Source organism: Nannospalax galili, unplaced genomic scaffold, assembly GCF_000622305.1.
Source record: "Nannospalax galili isolate Female #2095 unplaced genomic scaffold, S.galili_v1.0 scaffold898, whole genome shotgun sequence".
NCBI lineage: Eukaryota > Metazoa > Chordata > Mammalia > Rodentia > Spalacidae > Nannospalax > Nannospalax galili.
The window spans coordinates 2,267,816-2,282,984 of record NW_008342399.1 but is presented as its reverse complement, the minus strand read 5'-3'; the positions used below and the strand labels follow the sequence as shown (position 1 = coordinate 2,282,984).

The 15,169-nt window shown below is 43.9% G+C and overlaps 1 protein-coding gene and 1 non-coding gene across 3 annotated transcripts in view; one reads left to right on the top strand and one right to left on the bottom strand.

The window, feature by feature from the left end:
- Znf366 (zinc finger protein 366) overlaps positions 1-15,169 on the bottom strand; it is a 390,083-nt gene that overhangs the window by 4,631 nt on the left and 370,283 nt on the right. For both annotated transcript variants that reach the window (XM_029566146.1, XM_008838473.2), the window contains 2 exons: positions 13,323-13,514; positions 2,482-2,656 (listed from right to left, as the gene is read on the bottom strand). In XM_029566146.1, the coding sequence (XP_029422006.1) occupies positions 2,482-2,656; positions 13,323-13,514 (367 nt within the window). The remainder of the gene's footprint in view (positions 1-2,481; positions 2,657-13,322; positions 13,515-15,169) is intronic.
- Positions 14,536-14,639, top strand: LOC115071323. Its single transcript, XR_003850414.1, has one exon. It is a non-coding gene; the product is annotated as a U6 spliceosomal RNA (small nuclear RNA).

Genomic DNA, 15,169 nt, shown 5'->3' with positions numbered 1-15,169 from the left:
CTCTCTCTCTCTCTCTCTCTCTCTCTCTCTCTCTTCTCTTACTCTACCAAAAATGTCTGGCTTGAATCTTAAAACTCAAGAGCTCTGAAGTGATTAGTGCATTTTTTCTTCATTTCTCAAGCACTTATTTCATTTATTTTGTACAGTAAGCATGTAATATACTGCAAGAAAAAAGTAACAAAGATATCTCATCTTCAAACAACAAAAACAAGGCATTCCTACTTGGAACCAAGGAGGCCACTCCAAACCAGTGGTCCCTACTTATAGAGTAGAGGTTCTTGGAGGTGCTCACAAAGTCCCCATGTCTGATAAAAAATGTCCCTCGTGGTGATCAGACAGGATCCAACTTTCAGTTTCAGTTTGAGGACCCAGAGGGATGGGGTTAGTGGTGACCATTGGACATAGGGAATGACTCATTGCATATAGTGTTCAAGGTCTCTGCCTTGGTGAGCCAAGCCCCTGAGGTCTGGAGAGGGAGTGCAGAAAGGAAGGGTAGAGGCTGGAGAAGAACTCTGCCAGCTGTCTATAGCTTTAATCTTGTCAGAGAACAAGGAGGATTCTTTTCATCTTTTTAATGATTTTTTTTTGAGCCATGAAAAAAGTTATTACCATTTACAGATGGAGACACCAAAATTGTTGAAAATGTGATTACAAATTTCAAAGCAAAACCCTCTGATAGTGATGTTTTCTACCCCTGTCCTAAGGGACAGAGCCATTAGATGTCTGTTAGTATGTTACATCAGTGTAGGTAAATTATAGTGACCACATCAGGTTTCCAGACAGCAGACCCGCTTCCAGTAATCTGCCTGTCTCCCACCCCAGTAATGAAGCAGACTTCACCTGTTCTGGAAAATTCCAGGCCTCACTCAGGAGGCCATGTGACCAACCAAAGATTCAGTGGTTAATTAGAGAGAAAGACCTTCTCAAGAAAAAAGAGAAAATCTTTTTTTAACCAAAAGTTGGTTGTTGTTGTTTGCCAAAAGTTTTCATTTGTTTTGTTTTTTTACACAACAAACTCCCACCCTTGTTTGTTATGACCACAGCTGCCTGTGAGTCAGGAGTTGCCGTAAACTCAAGGGTGTTGTAAAAAACTCAAAATGCTTGTTTGGTTTCAGTCTGTGTGTATAGACATGTGTTTCATTTATGAATCTGTGCACCCATCCATCTCACTTTGCAAGGAGTAAACAAATCATACATGGTTTTGCCTGGGGTGGTGAGTGTAGGTTTGAATCAGAAATCTTTGCCTTGGAGTCCCAGCTCTGCCTTCAGACGCCCTGTTTGCCTGGGGCAGTTTGTATACCATCTGTAAACATTGGTCTCCTCTCACAAAAAAATGAGAACAGGCTCCTTCATGGACTCAGAGGAAGGAGTGAAGACACTGCTAAGCATCTTGTCCTGAACCTTCCCCATAGTAGTGGTCAAAAAGCAGTTAATGCAATTTTATGAACTCTTTATGACTGGCTTTTCTCCTCATACGTGGACCTAGAGGGCCCAGGTGGGACATTCCCTCAGCTCTGTCACTGTACTGGCTAGGGGTACATTGAAAAACTGCCTGTTTATTAAAGGACTGGTTGATTAGGTGACTGAGGAGCCTGATGCACTCAGGGGCCCTGGAACACAAACTCTTCACTGCTAAAGGCCTGGGGCTGAGGAGATAAAGGAAGCAGGAGTTTTTCATTAGTTCTATCAAGACTCAGTGGAAGAGACACAAAGCCTTTCTCACTCAGGGGCTGGGGCAGCAGGAAAACTGTCCTTGAGTGAACAGGGAGGGGGCACTGAGTCTGCTACATGCCTCTGTGGACAGCAGAGCATGCAGACCATTTTTTAAAAAAAAACAGGAAAGGAAAATCTCATGCTATCTAAGAACAATGGGAAGTGGATATAAGAAAGACAGAGTTGCAGGGCTGGAGAGATGGCTCAAGGGTTAAGATCACTGACTGCTCTTGCAGAGGACCCAGGTTCAATTCCCAGCACCCACATGACAGCTACAAACCGCCCTTTACTCCAGTTCCGAAGCCCTCTTCTGACCTCCAGGGCATTGCACGACACAGGTGCACTCACTACATGCAGGCAATACGCACATACGCATAAAGATTAAAAAAAAGAAAAAGAGTTGGAAAAGTCCGAGTTCAAATCCTGACTCTGCCACTTTTCAGATGAGCAACTTTGGAGGCCTCAGTTTCCCAGCCTGCAAAATGGAACCCACAGAAGTTCTCCAGCTGGGCGTGACTGTGAAGATGGAAGGTGGTAAGGTATCCCATGCAGTGTCTGGGACAGAGGAACCAGTAAAGGTGCCACCAGCATCATTAAGTGCTGCATAGTTGTCTTTACTCATGTCCGACCCTGCTGCTCTGCTGTGGAAACACATTCCCTTTTTTAGGCAAGAATAACCGCCAACCCCAAGCAATGCTCCATGAAAGCACATCCTCTCCTATTTGTCCCTACTGGGTATGGTGGGCAGGGCTTGCACTAAGGAAGTACCTTGAGAGTGAAGGCCACGTTCCATCACTCCATGCTTGACCTTCATGTGGCGGGTCAGGTTCCCCTTCAGGGTGAACTTGCTCGGGCAGTAGAGGCACTTGAAGGGCTTGCTGTCTGAGTGCAGGTGCATGTGGCCCATGAGATTGTGCATCCGGTTGAATTCCTTCCCACAAAGCTGTTGGAGATAGAGACCAGGACACAATGACCTTGTTAGGGAAAATCTGCATTCTAGCTGTGGGGAACTAGAGGGCGGTGGCTACACTTCGTGGCACTTTAAATTACCTCCAAGGAAAATTATTCCCCTGGAAATTAGGGAGGGGTCGGGTCATACCCAGGCTCTGAGTTGGAACAGGTGAGATGGATTTGTGAGACACAGATGTCTAGGATCTTTAAATTCAAATTACAAAGCTTCTAAATTAAAGAGTGCTTTGTTTTGTTCTGTTTTGTAGCAGGGTTTTATGCAGCCCAAGCAGGCCTCACACTCACTATGTAACTAATTAAAATAAACAGAAATCTAAGAAAGGAGTCTTTTCTCTGGGTAGAGATCTGAAGGAGTAAGAATATCAGAGGCATACAAAAAGTAAACATTTAAAAATATTTTATGCATATCTTTGTGTACGTATGTGCATCACATGCATGCAGATGATCAGGTAGTTGTGAGCCACCCAATGTGCGTGCTGGGAACTGAACCCTGGTCCTCTGAAGGAGTAGCAAGCACACCTAACCACTGAACTGTCTCCCTAGTCCCAGCCAACATGTTTTACTAATTTCTTTTTCATCATTTCTCTCTAGTTCCATCAGAGTACCAATGCATGATGGATCACAGGAGTGGATCTCCCACTTCTCCATGGAAGAAAGTGTAGAACAGCTACTCTGCAGCACTTTCTCAAAGTCCCTATGCCTCCGGAGAGCAAAGTTTGGAAGTTCCAGCTTTTTTTTGGCTGTGCTATGAGGAAGACAAAGAAGGATTTTGGTTTGTTTTTAGACCAGCTTGTTAACGGCAGACCATTCTTTTCTGTCCCCAACCTCTGAAGGGTAGGGAAGTGGTGGCAGCAATTTGCAGTGAGAGTTGCCACAGGGAACCCTTGAGGTATGGCATCCCCTAGGCATAATGCAAACTAAGACTTGCATCGGCTTTCCTTTTTTGATGAGAGAGGTTTTCAAGGCCAATGTTGGGGATCCGAGACTGAATTTCTACTACTGAGGGTGCCCTTTTCTTCAGGGAGGGAAAGTAGAGTCAACCTTGGAAGGATGGGCAGACCTGACAAAGGAGGTTAGGTAAAAGAATGTTGGATGTCAGAGCAGCCAGCCTGGGGCTGCACAGCAGACCCAGATAATTCATATACAGATGCATTGTAAATAGTTGGCCCTGTACTTTTGAATGATTTATTATTTGAGGATTTTAAGTATTTTCCCAGATTCGCTTCCTTATCAGCAAGAATGAATTTGGTATCCTAGGTGGTGTTCCACATGTATTAAAAAATGGTGACCTAAGGCTTAAGGATACAACTCAGAAGCAGAATACTTACATAGCATGTGCAAAGTGCTGGGCTTTGTTCCCAACACTACGGGATGGGGAGAGCAACAACCAAAAATGACAACCAAAGAGGAGAAAGGGTAAAAAAATTGCTCCAACTCCAGCTTCCACCAGAGAAGCCGTATGTGGGATAGACACTTATTTTCTTTTATTCTCACTAGAGAGAATTTATTAAGACACCAATCTCAGACTTGCACATGTATAAAATATATTTATTCACTTAGTTTATCCACTTCTCTATTATGACTAAAGAAAAAGCTTCAAATCTAAAGATTCTGCATTAGGTATTTCCTGTTGTGGGCCAACTTTAGAAAAAAAGTATACCTCAGATGCTTTGTAGAATGATTCCTGGGTATTTGAAGGTATGTTCCTACTACAGTTGCTTGGACCAATACTTAGTATTGAAGATGTGTTTCCCACCTGACTGCTGCATCCATGAAAGCTTGGCCTGCCTTTTGATTATAACCCTTCCCCTGTGCCTGCTTGATACATGACAGTCCTCAGTAAGAAGATGGGGCACATTTCAGTAGGATAACTTATAGAATAAAAAGCCCTAAATGAGGAAACAAAGTATGTACAGAGAGAGAAAAACTGAAGGCTGGCTACTGGGCAAGTCCAGGCATAGTTGGGGTCTTTTCTAGTTTGTCTCTCCATTGCTGTGACAAAATACTCTGACCAATACCAACTTAGGGAGGAAAGGGTTTATTCAGCTTACATCTCCTGGGTCATAGTTCATCAGGGAGCCCAAGATAGGAACTCAGAATAGGATACTGGAGGCAGAGGCTGGAGAATTGGCCATAGAGGAATGCTGCTTACTGGCTTGCTCCCCTGGCCCACGTTCAACCTGCTTTCTTATACAACATAGGTCCACCTGCCCAGGGGTGGCATCACCCACAGTGGGCTTGGCCCTCCCATATCACTCAACAATCAAGAAAATTCCCCCACAGACATAGTCATAGGCTGGTCCAATGGAGGCAATTCCCCAACTGAGGCTCCCTCAACACAGGTGTGTCAAGTTGACACTAAAGCTATCCGGCACAGGGTCATATGCTTGTCTCTATGCTAGACAGATCATTGAAAGGAAAGGATGAGAGCCTTCTGCATTGGCCTCTGTGATGGGAGATATTTCTCTTCTAGTTATTATGCATAAATGCTGAGATATTAGAAGCTGGACTGGCTTGAAAGTGTTTCATTAAAGAGATGAAGCAGATAGCTCAGTTGGTAAAGTGCTTGCTATGCAAGCATGAAAACCTAAGTTCAATTTCCAGTACCCACGTAAAAAGCAGAGTGTGGTGGTATTTGTTTTTAATTCCAGTGTTGGGGAGGTAGAGACAGGTAAATTCTTGGGGCTCACTGGCCAGCCAGCCTAGCCTAATTGATGGGCCTTAGGTCTCAATGAGAGACCCTGTCTGAAAAAACAAGTTGAATGGCTCCTGAGGAATGACACATGAGGTTGACTTCTGGCCTCCACATAAACCCCACACATACACCCCACACATACACACCACATAAAAGAGATGGTATTTTGGCTTTTCCTTGAAGAATGCATAACGTGTCCTTTGTTTTTGATTTGGCATAAGGATCAAGTATCTTTGTGGATATTTTTGGGCACTTCAGTCTACCTTATACATAACACAGGCAAGGAAACTATTACTCTTGTGATAAGGATCCACTGCTTGTGGCTCTCATACCTCCTGAGACTTGGGTCAGGAAAGATTCTGCAATTCATCTACCCCAAGGTCTCACCTATCAGCTTCCCAAGATCTCTACTTACCAATTTCCCTCCCCACAAATCCACACTCATAAGTGTATGCTTATTGTAATGGCTACCTCTGGGTGTCTCCCAGCTTCTTTCAGCGTCAGACAAGCTACTTTTGTGACCCTTTATGAATTTTATGACCCTAGTGAATTGCTCTCAAGTTTTTCTGGCTCAAGCCATTCAATATGAAACTTCTAGGGCTATTTAAGTGGTACACGGGGACATGATACCTTTAAAATGATATTTTCCCCTATAGTCAATACGCCGTGGCCTGAGAAGAAGTTCATTATGGGAGATGTCTGGTCAACTATAGTATGTCTGATTAGTAAAGGAGACTAGTTTTTGTGCTGTTGGTAAATTTAATTTTTATATACTAGAGTTAGAGTTACCCCATATGACTTGTGGTAGGCTACTGGGTGAGCCAATGGAGAGCCTCCCCACCAGAGATAAGTGGAGGTGTGTCAACTCTGAGAGGTGTCTGGATCCCCAAAGTACACAAGCAGCCTCCAATTCAAGGCCGCCCTCCCTTTCCTCTGTAACAAGCCTCAGTATCATGCACAGGACTATATACATATATGGTATACTCGATGAATACCCAAGCATTAGGATGGAAGAATACATAAACATGCCAGGAAAATATCACCCCATGCAAAATTCTAAAATCAGCCAGTAATAGCTCTCTTCATTTCCCCACTGCTCTGCACACACCAGTTTGAAACTAAAGTCCTCACTTGGAAGGATGGAGCCAATTGACACAGGACCTGAGGCATCTGGACCCCATTCATCTCAGTGGTAGCTACTCAGCTTCTTCCTCAGCCTCTGATGGCCACAGCCCTCTGGTCCTTATCCAGAACACTTGGCTTCTTCATCTTTAACAGAAGACTGTTGTCATGTGACAATGCACAAGTGTACAGAGTTTTTATGTCTCTGAAACACATAGAAACAGACCTCTCAGTGAAGAGGGGCCAAAGAAAAGAGGCTGGAGTCAGCTAATGATGGAGTCTGGGTGAAGTTTGGGATGTCAGCTCCAAGCAGAGTCCCTGCAGTTAGGGAGGGGAATTAAACTGAATGGAAGAAGGGCAGAGGGAGCACCAAATCTCTAGTTTCTTCTCAGGAAAAAATCAATCATTTAAGTTAAGGGCCCCTTTATTCATGAGCTGTAAATACAAGAGCTTTCTGAAGCCAGTACTAGATGAATTCTCTCCCATCAAGTTCTGCAAAGTTTAAAGATGTTGGTGGCAGCGCTGCTGAAGTGCCAGAGACACAACTTCTGTCTTTCCAACATCATCTCAGGCAGACTACCCTCTGCTTCCATACCCTTTTTAAAAACATTTTATTATTTTTATTTTATGTGTACGAGTATATTGTATTGCCTGCATGTATGTAAGTGTACCCGTGTTGTGCAGTGCCCATGGATGTCAGAAGGGGACATTGGATCCCCTGGAACTGGAGTTACAGACAGTTGTTAGCCATCATGTGGGTTCTGGGAACTAAACCCAGGTCCTCTGCAAGAGCAGCCAATGCTCTTAACCGCCGAGCCTTGCTATCTATAGATCCCTGCTTCCACACTCTTGAATGAGCACCATCAGTGTACCCTTGACATTAAATACAGCTTCTCCATCTACCCATATTTTAAGAGGGAAGAGAACCTCAAAATTTAATACAAACAGGAGACAAATATTTTCATCCATCCTTTAAAACTGGGTTACATGGATCATTAAGTTTTGAGAAGACAGAGAAGTGACTGAGAATACAGAAGGATGGGGAGTTTGTTTTCTCTTCTGCAAAATGTTGATAAGAAACAATTTCTTGAGAAGGTTGTTGAGGGGATCATATGAGATAATTGTGTAATGTGCTTGACAAACAATAAAAGCTTAATAAAATATTAGCTCTTATTACCATCAAGTGCCTAGTAGACTCTAGCATTCTAGAGCCAGAAAGATATTTGAAGACGATATATTCTTTTGCTTGATTTTTTCTTTTTTTTTTTTTGGAGACAGGGTTTCCTTCTGTAACCCTGGCTGTCCTGGAACTCACTATAGCCCAGGATGGCTTCAAATTCTCCCGCCTCAGCCTCCCTCGTGCTGGGATTACAGGTATGAGATACTGTGCCCCAGCAAGGGTGCAAACCTTTTAAGCCAAATTATTTGGAGCAAACACCAAAGAACCAAATGAAAAATCTTCTGGCTAAATTCTTGCCAGGTGAGCTGGGGCCCAATAGAAATCTAGTCCAGGAGTTGTGGATGGAAAGCAGAGATTCATTATAGATCGCAGGCTTTGGGAAGAGCCCACCTTCTGGCTCCCTGGTCTCCTGGCTGCCTTTGAAGCAGCTGGCACACGTCCTCTTGGCTCCAGCCTCCTTGCTCTGGCCCTCTGGTGCCCTTCCCAACCCCAACCTCCAGGTCCAGGGCCTAGAGGCACCTCATGTTTCCCAAGAACCCCTGCGGCAGCAGCTGCCAGGAAGAAGTCAGCTACAGGCAGAGACAGAGCAATGGCAGCTGCAGCCACTTGGCTGAGCCCAGAGGCCCTCAGAAGGTCAAGCTACACTGAACCTCCCTCCAGCTGCCTGAGGTGAGCTTCAGAGCCCAGATGCCCCAGGAAGCCGCGTTTTCCTATCCGGAGAGGAAAGGTCAAAGAGCTGCAGTCGGCAGCAAGCCCAGGAGAATGGCCTCTGCTCAACTGCCCTTCCCTTGCATTCTTCTCGCTCTCTTCTTTAATAAGAAGGGTGTTCCTTTCCTCAAAGGGAGAGGGAGGGAGGGAGGAGAGAGAGACTGTAAACTGTCCAAAAGGACCGTGAGAAAACAGGAAGCTTTGAAAAGTACAAGAGAAAGCAAGATGAAATCTATTTGCAGGCGGGCCCCTGGGGACATGTGAGGCATTGTTAAGCAGGCAGTTCATACAGCTATATCCTTCCTTCTGCCGAGGAGGAGGGCTTTGCTGCCAAAAGGCTGCTATCTGGTCATTGCCTTAACCCCCTCCATGCCAGCCTGAAAACCCTAACCCCAGGCATTGGTCCCTGCAAAGTGCCCCCGTCTGTTTTCTCTCCTTTAGGAGCATCAAACAGCCGAGAATCAGTTTTGACAGAGCAAGTTCAGCCCCTTTTGAAGGTGACCTCACCCCTTTTCCAAGAGCTGCCTGCCAGCCTTCAGCCCTCTGCTGCAGAAAAGGCTGGTAGATGACCTGGTGATTCATAACTTAGGCAGCTCCCGGCTTCACCCATCTCAAAAGAGAATTTGTCCCGGAAATTCTGGATGGAGGCTTTTCCTGGACAAGTTTTCCAAAGACAGCAGCTGGTTCTTTGCTATTATGGAGTGTGGTCGCTACAAGGATGGTATTCAAATGAAGACCTGCGTGCTGACGCAGAATCTGGGAAGCATATTTCTGAAACATGGCTTAAGTCTACAGGCCGGGTCTCTGGAGAAATTCCAGCCGGCTCCCAGGAGTTAGGAGTTCAGAAGTCAAGCCAATAGCAAGAGCCCAGAGTGTATATATATATATATATATATATATATATATATATATATATATATATATATATATATATATATATATATATATATATATATATATATATATATATATATATATATATATATATATATATATATATATATATATATATATATATATATATATATATATATATATATATATATATATATATATATATATATATATATATATATGAAAAGAAACATAGAATGGAAATCTTCTGTGTCCCCTAATTTTCCATTCTATTGTTAACGCTTAATGCCACAGCTAGTGAGCATTTCTGCTCACTGAGGACAGCTGTTTTAACTGAGAGCTATTTCACACTGCAATAGGAGAAAGGATTCATGCAGATTTTAATGGTGAGAATCTGAAGGAATTAGAATCTGTTACTAAAAGAATCTTCTTATAAGTTTTGGGGCAAAGGAGACAGAGCTAACTGTTGACATGTGGCAGCAGCAAGGCCTGCCTCTTTTCTAGCCATGTCAATCATGAGAAGAGAATAACATTCCCTGTTATGAATGTGGGTGTAGCTATTGAGGCTTGTTCTCCACCATTGCCACATGGCTGGCCAGAGATTTGTCTCGGTTAGTTATAAATTGCATAGCAATGAACAAGTGGCCTCCATCTCTCGTTCATCCCCTCCCAGCCCCTATGACCTTCACTCAGGGCTAGATTTCCATCCAGCCCAACATGGATAGGAAGCAAGGTCCATAGGATACTATCTCAAGATGGCACATCCAACATACATTCTTCATACAAATGAAGGAGCGTATATGACTTCTAATTCATACATGCTCTGAAAGTCTGTTGAAATGAAGAGGAGTGATGTTCCAAAAGGATATTAAGTAGGGTGACACCTTGCATGGAGGTAGGGATGGAGAGAGAAAGGACCCGACAGCCTCCTGCTGGTACTTTGAAGCAGAAAGATGACTGACACCTGTTGTTTCAGAAATGTCTAAGAATTGGAGAAGGGTCACCTAAATTTGTTGCAAATGCTATTTATTTGCCAATTTGTTTTTCCTAATAAGAGACAACACTCTATATGTGAAGACCTAGAGTCTGCCTTCTTGAGAGGACATGCACACTGTTTAGATGAGCAGTCCAATTCCTGTTCCCATTGTGAAGTATAAACTGTGTATCTTTTCAAGGCTGGAATTCCACGTATTACACATTGTTTTATGGGATCTAGTGATGTGGGTGGGCCAGATACCAAGAATCTAATTAACCCTCAGGGAAGGGACAAAATGGAGTTTCTGAGCCATAAAGCTGTCTCATGGCCTTGTAACTATGTATGGTGCACTGTCATTGAGGTGAAGAAGGACAAAGTTGTCTGTGAACAAAGGGCAGAAATACTGATCTAGGATGGCTCACTGCAGCACTGGGCCCAGCTGCATTGCTCTATGCAGTTTTCTGTGCACTGGTACCACAAAGAACTTTCTAGATCCTTAGGCATTGCCAGGCTCAGGAAATCTTACAAGTCTTTGAGGCTAGAGAAGATAACTGTCACAGAATGCACCCCCCCAAAGCCCCACACTGCTTATATTGGCTCTGCCCCGACATATCCCTCCATTTCAGGGGCTCCTCCTCCTCCTCTTCCTCCTCCTCCTCCTCCTTTTTTTGGCCTGACCATACCTCTACTGAAGGATCAGAGTGGATGAGATGCAGGTGAAAGATGGCTGGACTGACCACTTACGGATTTCTTTAGAATGTGGCTCCTTTGATACTCTAACACCTTTAGATAAAATACAGTTCATGCTGGAAGTCCAAGAGGAAAAACGACATGAAATGAAGAATGGAAAAAAGGAGAGCCTGCCTGTGCTCCACTGTAGGAGACAGGAAATCTCTGCAGGGGGAATGGCTGTCAAAGGGGAAGCACTGAGGGGCTCGATGGAGTGGGAAAGGAAATAGTGAAGTGTCTGAGGTGACAGAGAAGAGGTGCATTGTGGAGCCCAATGACTTTGAGGTGTTCAACACAGGGCTCCCCTTTCAGGAGGGTCCTGGGTTTGATTTAATGCTCTTCTTGCACCTGAGATTGCTCATCCCAGGTAAACAGACCTTGGGTTTCCATTTTGCTTTGGGCCCTGAAAGTGATGCAGCCCATTCCAAACATGCTGCTTCTTACTCCTCGAGGCCACTGACTCAAGATGGACATAGATTGGCTTTTCAAATCACTGAAAACTTGGAGAAAAGAAGGGGAAACAGAAGTGGGTGGCAGGAAAGGACTGGGGGGAGAAGGCCCCCTCTCTGGCCTTTGGACAATGCCCACACAGACTAGGGAAGATCTGGTTCCTGACCCCTCACCCCATTGAGAAGTTGCCAACACAGGAAAGAAGTTAACTTCACAGGGGGTTCCTTCAGGTGGGGGTCATGCTGCCGAGGGATGAAAGCAGCAACCTCCCCTGGAAGGAGGGAGTGCAATTTCAGGGATATGGTGGCACAAAGTGTGTCATCCACACCCCAGCCCATGTACAGTCACAGAAAAGGAAACCTGGAATTTCACATAGACATGCTTCACTGATGTCTGAGTGAAAGATCTCCCTTTTGTCCCCCTGCCCACTCTTCCTGACTGGGATGACACCCATCCCTGTAGTCTTCAAACTATCCAGGCATGAGTAACCTTCCTGCTGCTTTTAGAAGTGCAGAAGGAAGCAGCGCTGGGGTGGGGCAGCCTCAAACAGTCATGCTCTTATGAGTAACGCCAGTCAGGACCTTGGACTTTACAGATCTCTAACTCACACATTTTTCTCAGCCGATGAAATAAGAATCTAACTAAAGTAATCTGACACATAAATTTGAACAAAGGTGCTTAGTCCCTGGGTCACATGGTGCTTAGGAATAAAGGAAAAGTACTTGAAAGGCTGTGTTCACAGTTCTTCCTCAGCTCAGGCAGGCATTTCTCAGGATCTTTGAAGGGCTAGCTTTGGAATCCTTTTCTTTTTTCTGTTGCTTAGAATATTTTGAATTGTCACATAGTAACTGTATATACTTGTTGGGTATGCTGTCATATTTAGATTCGTGTATAGAATGTGTGATGATCACATCAGGGTAGTTAGTATACTCATCACCTCAGACCTGTTTCTTCATATTTGGAATACTCAAAATCTTTCCTTCAGGCTACTTTGGAACACACAATAAAGTCTTGTTAACTAGTCACACTAGAACTTATTCGTACACCCCGTCACTATCCTCTGTCTCCTCTCTAGCCTTCCCTTCCCTGCCTCTGGTAACCACCATTTTAAGCTCTGCTTCTTTGAGGTCAACTTACTTAGCTTCTGCATATGAGTGAGAACATGTGGTATTTATCTCTGTGCTTGACTTATTTCACTTAACCTAATGTCCTCCAGTACGGCCTCCATCCATGTTTGGCACAGATGCCAGGATTTTGTTCCTTTTATGGCTGTATAGTACTCCGTTGTGTATATATGTCATGTTTTCTTCATCTGTTCATCCTTTGTTGGGTACCTAGGTTGGTTCCACATCTTGATGATTGTGAATGTTGCTGCAGCTGTCATAAGAACCAGCAATCTAACCACTGAGTCTGTATCCAAAGGAAGGGAAGTCAACATGCCAGAATTCCCTTTGGGATGCTTGCCTTTAAATTCTAAGGTTCGACCCAAGTGTCAAGAGGAGATGAAGGAAGGAAAGAAAGGGACAGAGGACTGTGCTAAATTTTCTGATTTCTTTTTGTGCCTCCATATTGATTTGTAAGGGGAACAGGGCTATGCCTGGTTTTTCCACTCTAGAGCAGGAATCCCAACCCCCGTCCCCCAGTACCTTCATCCTCTACCAAACCATTCTACAATGGGCCTTCCGAGCTCAGGCTTTTCAACTGCTTACCTCAACCCCCTAAGCACTGATGGAACATTGTCATAAACAGGGCCAGCTAAGGACTACTGTGAACACATATGAAGTAGAAAAAGGGACAAGAAGGGAGGGTGGGTCAAGGACCTATTCCGAGACTCAGTAGTCCACTGAAGAAACAGAGTAGAAGGCTCCCTGGATCTTGCCTGTCAAGTATTTGCTTAGGCCCTAGAGTCCTCCCTTTAGTCCCACCTTGCATTTGAAAGGCTTCACATCGGAGTGGACGATCATGTGTGCCTTGAGGGTCTGCTTCTGCACAAAGCTCTTGTAACAGAGGTGACACTGGTAGGCACGGATGTTGGTGTGGATCAACACATGTCTCTTCATGTTGGCCAGCAGGGTGAACTCACGCCCACAAATCCCACATTTATGCTCCTTTACACCCTGTGGAGAGGCAAGAATTGAAAAAGTGAGTGCTCAATAGGGAACAGGTTTTCACAAGAGCTGCATACAGGCTTTTGTTCTCTGATACATAAATCCACAAGAAGCTTGGATATCGATGTCAAGTTCCAAATAACATAGCATTAGCCATGTTCAATGATGATTTCTTTGAAAAATGTTGATTATATAATTTTTTTCTATTGAACACTAGACTACCAGATGAAGAAAAAGCCACTACTGTTGTTCCTGCTGCTGTGGGGTTAATTCTACAATAACAGATTGAAAGGATTAATAGGATTTTGGTAAGAGCACCGTAGACTGATAATGTGAGATGAGTCTATAATCTGGCTTTCATGATAATGAAAAAAATAAAATAAAATCTTCTAAACTGATATTATCATTTCCCCAAAGAAAGCCAACTTCTCTCCATTTCTCACTAATGGACTTGAAAATCTCCAAAAGAGCAACTCATCCTTGCTTTAATCAATTGCAACCAGATAATCACCCTCTCCAGTTGGTCCTGGGTTCCCACAGGCCATGCTGACCTATGGGCTATGGCTCTGAAGCCTCCTGTAGCCCATCTGCTTCTGTGGGGGAAATTTGGCAGGGGAAAGCTTTCTACATTGGAATATAGGACAGAAGGTTGTCTACTTTCCTTGCTATCTATAAAGCAGTGTTTAAAGGCTTGAGTGTTGATGCCCTCAATTCAGAGCCTTTCTGGGGACTCACGGTTTGAGTAAAGCATTAGCTATTCCCAAGAACTTTCCCTGTCCAGAAAAGGCCTGTGCAAAAGGTCTTCATCCATAATGACTTTTTGATATGGGGTCTCACTATGTTGCCAAGGCTGATCTTGAACTCTTGGGCTCAAGTAATCCTCCTGCTAAACCTCCTGAGTAGCTAGGACTCCAAGTTGTACCACTGTGTCAGGCAAGAATGACTTTTTAAAAGGAAGAATCAAAGAACCTTGTCACTAAAATGAGAATTAGAACAAGTTACTAAATTAACACCTTAAAAAATCTGTATTGTGCTTGCTTCAATAGCACATACACTAAAATGGGAATGATACAGAGATTAGCATGGCCTTTGTGCAAGGATGACATGGAAATTTATGAAGCATTCCATATTTTTGATTAAGATTGTTTGGGATGTTCTGTATGAAATACACAAAAAAAAATCAAAAAAATTTTTTTCATTTGTATTGTCTGGAATACATAGTGACCTAAAGAGGTAGGGATTCCAAGTCAGACCTGACTCTAGCTATAGTCTCATTTATTTAAGTTGGTGTGTGCAAGAGATTAGTGTTCCTTAGTTTACATAAATCCAAAACACTTAAGGCTGGGCTTGTGTCTCCATCCAGCCATTTACTGGCTGCTGTGAAAGCTTAAAGTACCATGGCCTTTCCTGGTGAAGATTTGTCTTCTTCTCAAGATGAAATGTAGGGGCAAGGATTGCAGCTCAGTTGGCAGAGTGCTTGCCTCGTATGCACAAAACCCTGGCTTAGATATCTGACACTGCATACACTGTGTGGTGGTGCATGCTTGTAATCCTGGACTTTGGGAGCTGGAGATAAGAGGATCAGAGGTTCAAGGTCATCCTCTACCAAAGAGCAGCTTTGAGGCCTGCCTGGGATACATGAGACCTGTCTCAAAACAAGAAAA